The sequence below is a fragment of the Leptonychotes weddellii genome, chromosome 8, assembly GCF_054177405.1.
Source record: "Leptonychotes weddellii isolate Sample4059 chromosome 8, ASM5417740v2, whole genome shotgun sequence".
Taxonomy (NCBI): Eukaryota; Metazoa; Chordata; class Mammalia; order Carnivora; family Phocidae; genus Leptonychotes; species Leptonychotes weddellii.
Genome location: NC_138376.1, coordinates 38,624,561 through 38,634,756, shown reverse-complemented (window position 1 = coordinate 38,634,756; position 10,196 = coordinate 38,624,561). Strand labels below are relative to the sequence as shown.

The window sequence follows — 10,196 nt, the reverse complement described above, 5'->3', positions numbered from 1 at the left end:
AAAGCTACCCTTTCTTGTGTCCATCCTGCCCCAAGCCACTAAGTGCAAGTCTATTTCCTTGAACTGTTAGGTTGGGGACGTGAAGAAAATGAATAGAAGAGTGCATCTCTTAGCTCTTCCATATTATGCTGTCTCTTCTTAGTTATGGGTTGGGGAAGGTCCTAGGGTGGGGTGGGAATGCTCATACATAAAGAGGGCAGAGTTCTCTGGAATTTTTAAATACCACCAAGGCACTGGTAGTTAAGTGGGCTAGGGGTGACCAAAATTTTAGGATTTCTGTCAATTCATAGGATAAAGATTCGTGACTGCCCTTTTCAGTTCCCAAAGCATTTATTGATGGATTGATTGCCAGACTGGTCTATTTAATGGAAAGAGGCACTCTTCTGTTACCAGGGGATTAAGTGAAGAAACACTGGAGCCATAAGCACTGGTGGCAGATTCCAGTTGGTCATGCTTTCTAATCCCTAACTACATAGTTGGATAAGAAAGTGCATCAGTTAGACGTGAAAAAGCATGTGCTGCCCCTCCAGAGTCCAGAAGTGCTTAAAAACTGTGATGTATAGAATCCGGAACAATAAGTTACGTGCACAAAAAGAGTTTATCATAACATAAAACTAAAAAGTGACAATTTCATCACACGGTTACACTGCTGTTTTCCTTTTTTTTTCTTTTTTTGGGGGAAGTTTTGTCCTTTTTGTTTCATTTTTCATTTCCATTCTTGTTTTTTATGGTGGGTTGGGGGAGGGTAGAGATGTAGTCCACTGAAGATTAATCACCCTCAATGATATATATATTAGAAAAAATATCAGCAGCAAGACTCTCTAGAAATAGATTCTGTTTGATGTAGCTAGTCTGTCTTTTCTGTTTTGCCCTCTTTCACGGCAGCCTCTGAAGTTTTCCGCAGGGGGGCTTTCTCCGAGTTGGCATGTCCTTGGCCAGAATCTGCCGCTCCGCCATTTTTGTGGGTAGTGTGCTTTTCCAAGTAGTTCAGCATTTCACTGAGGACTGTTTGGAAAGTGCTTAGGGCTGCACATATTGCTGGAGTCCCAAAGCCATGAGTGATCAAACTGGAAATGAGAAGTGGTAGGGAAAAAGAGATGAACAACTTACAGTATGATACAGAACAAGCATTTGATCCAGAACATTCAATGAAACAGGCCTTTATTGTGTTCCTAAGTGGTGTCAAGCATTAGAAAAGATAGAACACAAGTCAACGTATCGCTTTTGACCATAAGAAACTCAGGATGCATTTAGAAGATTTGTCATTGATAGACTTGATATACACTAATGATCAGCAAGCCTAAGTAATTAACACATGATTTGGCTCTGATTTGCTCTCTCATTAAAAAAGCCCCCAAATTACAACTTTCTGTATGTGGGGATCATCTCATTTTTAAGAATGGCGTATATGCTGGTATGAGAACAGATCGCACAAGAAGTAAAGGCTGACTAAGTAGGCTTGATGGCTAGCTGTTCCTCCAACTTCGTTCTTCTCTTCTTCGTAGTAACAAAGTTTTATCTGGGTACACGGTCACATAGCTGGAGACTACATTTTTAAGCTTTCCTTGCAGTTACATTTGGACATGGGACAAACTTCCCACAATAGAACATGAGGGGAAGTGTTGTATGTGATCCCCACCTGCTTAAAAGGAAATTGAGTGCCCTTTATTTTTCTCTCAAAATAGTTAAGCAGCTCTGCAGATGAAGATAATCACCTTGGTGGAGGGGGAGGATAGAACAAGACTGAAGAAACCTACTCACCTTCAGTGTCCTCAGTGAGAGAAAAATAAAATTCTATCTTATGTAAGCCACTCTCTGTTTGGGTTTTAATGGCTAACTAATTAACTAATAATCAGAAATAATGAGAAAATGTAGGGAGTGTCGTTGGCAACTTCAGCACAGATAAACCTTCCAGTCATGACAAATACCATCTCTAGCTGAGCAAATACGTAATTGTAGATGGACTCTTGTGAACAGAACCGCCCCACCCCCCAGCTTGTTCATTTGGTCAATTGTTTCTGAAGTGAAACTCTGCCAGGTTGCTCCCCATAATTAATACCTTGTAATAATATAAAAAGATATGCTTGACATATATTATGCATATGTTATAATGTATACAACATAGTATATATGTTATACATTCAATAAACAGAGCTATTAACTGCTCACAAGTCCTAGTATCAATGTTATGACATTTGCAGTTTTTAATCATCCTCCATAATATGTTAACTAGCTTGTTACCCTTCGTAAGGTATGTGATCTTTAGGAGCAAAAATAAGGAGATTTTAAAACAATGCAAATGAAGGATTTACGGTCCAAGGTAGCCTGTTGATATGCCTGAGTGGTGATAATAGGATCTATCACATGGAATTGCTTATATTAGTCCATAAAAAGGGCTCAGGATGATGCCAGACCTATAGTAAGTGTTCAATAAATGGTAGATATTGTTGGCTATGGGATATTCATGGTAGGAGTAAAATTTTCTGCATGTCTCACATTATACTCCACAGGTTGCTAGCATCTTTCATCTGAACATTTTACAAAGCCTGCTCTGTGCCTAGGTCATAATCAACATATATTACAAAGGAAAGTCTTCAGTCTTCAGTTATTTAGAAAATAAGAATGGTTAGTGCTTAGACAACTATGCTCGCCAAAATTTGAAGTATAAAACATCATCAAAGTTCAAGCATCTGCATATCTTTGCTACAGTATCTTGCATTGCTGAGCCGGAAAACTGACCTCAGCTCCATTTCTCAATGAGATACCTAGAAGGGAATCCATATGCTTTAAGATCTATCAGGGAATCTGGACAACAAATGGAATTGATTGGCGTGGTGGAAGAATTAATCATGGCTGCATCCACAAAGACAACTGAGTGAAGCCATTCATCAATGTCGAAATGCTTGGCTCTGGTTACAAACTGCCCTTCTTGCTCATGCTTTATTCCTGTTTTGAGCTCCTTGTACCCACTGGATGAATTTTATTTTCCTCTATAGTGCCATGTTCTCTTGGTGGGGACCACCCTCTTTATCTATGGCAGAGTATGCAGAATTTAGTTTCACTAGGTTAAATATTAAAGTTAATAAGCCAATATTTGAATTTTGAACATATGCCAGGCCCTGTTCTACGTGCTTCATTCTGCATCACCTTCTATAATCCTGGAAACAACACTAAAAATTAGGTATTATTTCCATTTTTACAGATGAAGACACTCATGTGCAGAGGTAAGTAATTTGTCTGAGAAATCTAATATTCTGTATTGCCTCTGTGCTTATGTTCTCAGGATGTGGGCGTGTTTTATTTATTTATTTATTTATTTTTAGGAAAGTCACATTCTGTTGGCAGTTTTAGCTTAGTTTCTCAAATTTTGTTCTGTAGGCAGACTTGTAGGCCCGGAAGGTGAGAATTCTTCTTACTCTTCTAAAGATCGGGGTTTTGAAAAATCAAGTACAAAATGAGTAGGCCTATAGAAATGCTTTAATTCTCCATGTGGAGAAGAGGTGTCCCCATAATGAAAGATTCTTAAGCTGGTCTCCTTTCTTGGCTGATGGCCTTGCTTACTTCTATACAATGCACTATCAGCAGGATGCCCTGTCACCTCTGCCCTGCACTGAGAACCAGGCATGCCAAGTCTTCACACCGGCTCTGACTTCAGGCACTTTGTGATCTGGAAGAAGTTATGTAGCTTGGTAAGATGACAGTGGTCTGACTAGGACATCTGCAAGTTCTTTCCAACCCTAACCTTCAATCCACAGGTGCTACTGCTCTTTTTTAAACCCAGGACATGGAGAGAAGGTTATGGATATTGGAAGACCACTGGGCTGAACAGAGAAGTCTAAAATTGATTGTGGAATCTTTAACATGAGAAAAGTAACTTTATGTTGTATACCTGAAACTTAATATAACATTATATGTTAATTACACTTAAATAAAAATAAACAAAACTTAAAAAAAAGTAAAGTAACTGCTTGAAATGTTATCTTTCAACATGGGAAACATCACGTAAATTGTTAGTTTTCTTCATTTAACATCACCTGCACATCAAAAAACATACATGGCACACTGCATAGGATGATAATAAGTACAAAAGATAGCTTCTGTTCTAGCAGTTTTCAGTGAGGTTTATTAATCTAAGTAATTAAAGTAATTTAATATTGTATTAGAATAGCACAGAAAAAAAGTGTGAAATCACAGGATGATTAAAAGGAATTTCTAGAAATATCATGCTATTCTGTTGGCCCCAACCACTCCAGAAAAATAGGTGTATATCTCATTCATAGCGACATACAAAAAGGTGAAAAGGAATAATGTAGAATCTATAGAAAAATAAAAGAAAAAACAGAAATAATAAGGCTGACTTTCAGCCCTAGACAGAAAATAAACTGAGGTCATCTGTTAGTCAAATCTCCAAAATCTTTGATAACAGAGATCAATTTTTGCCTTTAGAAAACATTATTTTTCAGCCACAGACTTAACATTGACATTATACTTGGCATTTGCATATATTTTCATCAGATTAACAGGAGAGGGATTTCCCAGGCAAATATTACCTGGGTCAAATAGTAGCCATGAACGGTTTAAAGTAGGTAGTCAAAATTTAGAAGTTCTTCTAAATTCAAATTCATCTAAAAGTGTATCCTCAGGAATGAGACAAGTTAAAGAGACTACTAGCATTGTGCTCAATGTGTCCTCTTCATGCCACATTTTCAAAATCGTTCCTGAAGTTGGCAGCCAGTATGAATGCTGTTATCAGATTTCCTATCATATTTGCATTTCTCAGTTCTCCTTCCTCCCCCCTTTACAATCATGTGTTCTATTTCTTTATTTTTGAAAAGCTTATCTCAGGCTCCTCTCTTCTCTATCCCCAAACCTGTGATGGTCATTCCTATTTGGGCACCTTCGTTTGTCCTCCCTTTTCTTCTCAGCTGATCTAAAGTCCACTGACCCATCAAGTCTCCTTGGATGACATTGAAAAAAACGTGTTCATTTCCTGGTCCCTTAAGACACTGAAAAAGATTTGCTCCTGCCAAAGGATAGAAACTTGCCAAAATGATAAGAGAACTTAAATAGACTTTTTAGGAGAAAGGAGTAACATTCCCCCCTACCTCCACCCCCTACCACCACCAAATTGTAAAACTAGAGCCTGGAAAGACAATGGGAAGACAAAGACAGGGGAGGGTAAGATCTCGGTCACCAAAAGGAGGAGGACTGGAAGTCATATGCTTGGCCTCACAGCCCAGTGATAACCAAAGTACGCTAGATCTTAATAGAGTGGCAAATAAGATGCTGTATGTGTCTCTAAAAGTTTGCGGTTTGAGCTCTTACTATAAATTGGTAATCTAAAGTTATAGTCCCATCTTAAAAATACACAAGAGTTGGGGCGCCTGGGTGGCTCAGTCGTTAAGCGTCTGCCTTCGGCTCAGGTCATGATCCCAGGGTCCTGGGATCGAGTCCCACATCGGGCTCCCTCCTCGGCGGGAAGCCTGCTCTCCCTCTCCCACTCCCGCTGCTTGTGTTCCTGCTCTCGCTATCTCTGTCTCTGTCAAATCAATAAATAAAAAAATATTTAAAAAAAAAATACACAAGAGTTGTTAAAATAAAACAAACCACAAAGGAACAGCAACTCCAAAAACAAACGGGGCTGAGATGGGTCACTACTATCATCAACCTATACTCTTCCTGACACTGTCAGTTGCCAGCACTCAGTTACTGAGGCAGGAGCCTCAGGGGAGAGTGGTGGTAGGGGGCGGGGTACCTCAGTGTCTGGAATGATTGGCTTACCAAAAGGCTAAAGTTTCCCTGGCTTCATTTGGAAGTCTCTGAAGCCCAGGGTAGTAAGATTCAGTGTAAAGTTAGGTTCCAAGAATGGGAAAGAGGAACGTGGCAGAGAAGGGAGGGGAGGGGAGGGACGATGGTGCGATCTCAGCAGAGGAAAGACTAAATGGTAATTAAGATACTTTGCTTTCTTTTCAAACAGTTTAATGTTTAAAACTGTCAATGATATAATGAATGCAGTTGAGACTTTTTTTTTAAGTATAGGAAACTCCTAATTCAGGATAAAGAAAACAGGCATGTGTTTTTGAGACACTGGAGTTGTTAGGTAATCTTTGAAAAATCTTGGAAGATAGAGAGAAGTTGTGAAATAGAACAGAGTAACTGCCTTAATAATCAATGCGGGGGGGGATTGTTGGATGGAAAGAGACAGATTTTAGGAACTCTACCTTATTAAATTACATTTAATTCATCCCTTAACAAGTTCCTTGCAATGGGACATTTAAAAAAGAAAAGATTTATTTATTTTAGAGAGAGAAAGAGAGTAGGGAAGGACAGAGGGGGAGGGAGAGGGAGAGAGAGAGAGAGAATCTCCAGCAGACTCTGCGCTAAGCTGAACTCAGAGCAGGGCTCGATCTCAGGACCTTGAGATTACGACCCTGAGAAGAAACCAAGAGGGGAATGCTTAACCGACTGTGCCACCCAGGTACTCCTATAACGGGACATTTTTAACATCAGGTACATGGAATGTAAGTTTACATAAGGTAAGATTTATCCTTTTTAGGAATACAGACTGTTGAATTTTGACAAACCCATGCAGTTGTGTAACCACTATGATTACCCAAAACATTTTCTCATGTTCCTCGTCCGTCAACCCCTTCTCCCCAGGCTCCTGGGAATCAGCGCTCTAATTTCCATCCCTGTAGTTATTACTTTTTCCCAATTGTCCTGTAAACTGAATAATAAAGTCTATAGACTGTTATAACTTGGCATAATAATTTTGAGATTCATCCATGTTGTGGTGTTTATCAGTAGATTATTTTTTATTGCTGGTTAAGTATTCCATTGAATGGATTTATTACCATTTGTTCATATAATGGGTCCTTACAATTCTGAAGTGTTAATATTTTAAAAAGGGAAGTGACCACAGAGGTGTTTAGTAAGGAGCCAAATAAAGTAACTGTATTTTTTAAAATATATTTTTTTTATTTTTAAGTAATCTCTACACCCAATGTAGGGCTTCACCTTACAACCCTGAGATCAATAGCTGCATGTTCCACTGACTGAGCCAGCCAAACACCCCAGTAACTGTATTTTTTTTTAACAAAGTGTTATTAAAGGACTAACAATGCATTTTACTATAGGATTTAAGCAATGCATCTGACCAAAATTTCCCCAAATACCATGTGATAAGTTGAGAGGACAAGTGAACTAGATGGGAGCTGACTTAGGGAAACTCACAGCTGGTTGGGCAATGATGCCCAAAGTGTAGACCTTGGGCATTTGTCAACCTTGAAGCGTGTTTCCAGTGGAGTGCTGTAAGACTCTCCCATGCATCCCACTCTGCTTGCCATGTTAATTGACAATGTGATTGAAGGCATCTTAGATTTAAGTGCTGGCATTAAAATAGAGGGGAAAATTCCTACATTGGATAATGGAACCAAAATTTAAAAAAAATTTTTTGTGGTAAAAAAGCATTGGTGGTGGGCAAAACCAAAGGTGTGAAATTTAGGGGAGATTAAGGAAAACCTATCCATTTGCAGTATGCTGACAGAGAGATCTGAGCCAAGAGCAATTCTTAGGGAAAGGCTCACCAAATCAGTAAATCTAAGTTAAAAAAAAAAAAAGCAACGGTCAAAATTTGACGTTTGGATCACAGCTAGTCAGGCTTACAAGTTATATTCACCTTAAACTATTCTTTCTCTCTCTCTCTAACTAGATTCCAGCTCATTGATTTCATTTTCCTATTACTAATTTCACACTGAGGAGCAGGAAGGTTCTGACAACTTACTGGGAGCAACACGATTACCCACTGAGAAAATCCAGACTGCTGTAGTTTATGGCACCCGATGTCAGAGAAAATGCAACTTCTATTTAATAGTCATGGTCTTAATTTTATTCATGGTTTTATAAACTCCTATTCTGCCAGATCCCCCAATTAACACTCTCAAGAGCATCTTTGTGCAACATAAACCATCTTTTCAAATTGGCTGAGCTCAGGAAGACAGTAACTATGCTGGATCCAAAAGGTGAAATTCTACTTTCGACTTTCTCCCTGAGTGTTAGGATATGTTCACATTTCAGCAATTGGAGGGATAGCTTAGAGCAGAACCACAATTTTTAGGGAGAGAGAATGTTTGTGTGTGCACATGGACCTATGGACTTACACTGTTTTTTGTCTTTTTATAAGGTGGCATTCTGGGGGCACCTGGGTGGCTCAGCCTGTTGAGTATCAGACTCTTGACCTCAGCTCAGATCATGATCTCAGGGTTGTGAGTTCAAGCCACAAGTTGGGCTCCACGTTGGGCAGGGAGCTTACTTAAGATAAATACATAAATGAATGACGGAAGGAATGAATGAATGAATGAATGAATAAAATAAAAATAAAATAAAATATAAGGTGACATTCTGATCTCTTCTTGACCAATGGGCTTGACCTGAGTAAGATATAGATTTCAACTTTTTAAGGGAAATGTATTGCAACAGTTCAAACTGTATTCTCTATCAGTAGGGCTAAAAATGAATAAATGGAGACAGAAATGACAGAGGTAAAAATAGAAGATGGAAAAGAAGAAATTGCTATTTGAAAGAGAATACATTATAATCCTCTCTTCTTTTTCCCTGTGTGATTTTGCTAATAAGACATTAGGAACAATCCAGGTTTAACTCAGTGTTTATGCTTATAAACTACTTGCCATGAAAGATAAGAATCTATCAGGAAACTTCTGTATAATAGAAATTTCACAAACTTCTCTTCATACCTTGTGATCTCTCATTAAGTACATTTTTTACTTGTGGCTAAGGCCTTATAAGTTCATCTTGAAAATCTCCAGGGGTGGCTGGGTGGCTCAGTCGGTTAAGTGTCTGCCTTCAACTCAGGTCATGATCCTGGGGTCCTGGGATTAAGCCCAGCATTGAGCCCCACATGGAGCCCCGCATCAGACTCCCTGCTCCATGGGGGGGACTGCTTCTCCCTCTCCCTCTGCCTGCTGCTTCCCCTGCCTTTGCCCACGTGCTTTCTCTCTCTCTGTCAAATAAATAAATAAAATCTTTTATTAAAAAAAAAAAAAAAAGAGAAAATCTCCAAAGCTTCAGTCCTTACTTGGAATATAAATTAATAGAGGATTCTGAAAAGACAACTACCTAAGGAACAAGAGCTATTTTACTTTCCTTAATCTAAGTAAATATGGTTTATACTTCAGTAGCTTTGTTGTATGCTAGAGAATTGTTACAAAGCTGTTTCCATATTGTTCGAGCTGTCCTTCAGAAATGCTTTATCATTACTTTTAATTGATTTGTCTAAACTAATTTAAATTAAAACATTAAAGCTATTTTCTAAAACATAGCCTAAAGCAAACGCCTATGGAATCTTCCGCTGAACTCTTCCTATCTAAAGAGCTGGGCTTAGGATCCAGCACATCCTTTCCAAATACTAATAAGGAAACACTGGTTTAAAACGTATTGAAAAGGTGGGGCACCTCGCTGGCTCAGTCAGTAGAGCATGTGACTCTTGATCTTGGGGTTGTGAATTCAAGCCCCACACTGGGTGTGGAGCCAATTTAACAAACAAAAAAAAAAGGTGAGGAATAACAAATAAATAAATAAAATGTATTGAAAAGGAAATGGCAGCCTCATTAGTATTTCCTACTGAAGACTAGGTCACTCAGGTGTGTCTGACAACAATGGGTGGCATTTTCTAGCTTTCTTTTGGGATACAAAAAGCTGAACATAATTAGATACTATTGAGCTACAAAATAGTAGACTGAAGATCAGTAGAAAATAGCCCACCGCCGGTGAGTGACAGCCTCGCGCTGCGGATGGGGCACAGACTCGCAGACCCGTAGCATCGGGAAAGAACTTTAGGGCAGCCCCCGCGGTGGAAAACCAGACCGGCGGGGTCACACGCATGCGAACTGCAGCTGCCCCAGACAGAATCCGGAGTGACAGTCGCACGCATGCGAACTGCAGCCTCCGAGACGGAAAACGGTGCGCAGGGGTCGAGCCGGTGAACTGCAACCCCCCCGGGGGGTGGAAACCCCAAGCGGCGGAGTTGCGCACACACGCGCGTACTGGGAGCGGCTGGCGGTTTTAGAAGCACAAAGGGCAGAGATGTGCCCCAACCTGGAGGCAGGACTGGGAGCGCTGCGGAGGGGCGCACAACCCAGGACGCTGCAGTTTATAGCAGCAGGGACAGAAATGGAGAC

The 10,196-nt window shown here is 39.8% G+C and overlaps 1 protein-coding gene across 1 annotated transcript in view; it reads right to left on the bottom strand.

The window, feature by feature from the left end:
• Positions 1–575: 575 nt before the first annotated feature.
• The window catches only part of TFAP2D (transcription factor AP-2 delta), a 54,123-nt gene continuing 44,502 nt past the window's right edge, over positions 576–10,196 (bottom strand). The window contains exon 8 of the mRNA XM_081827482.1: positions 576–1,067. Within this exon, the coding sequence (XP_081683608.1) occupies positions 848–1,067 (220 nt within the window). The 3' untranslated portion in view covers positions 576–847. The remainder of the gene's footprint in view (positions 1,068–10,196) is intronic.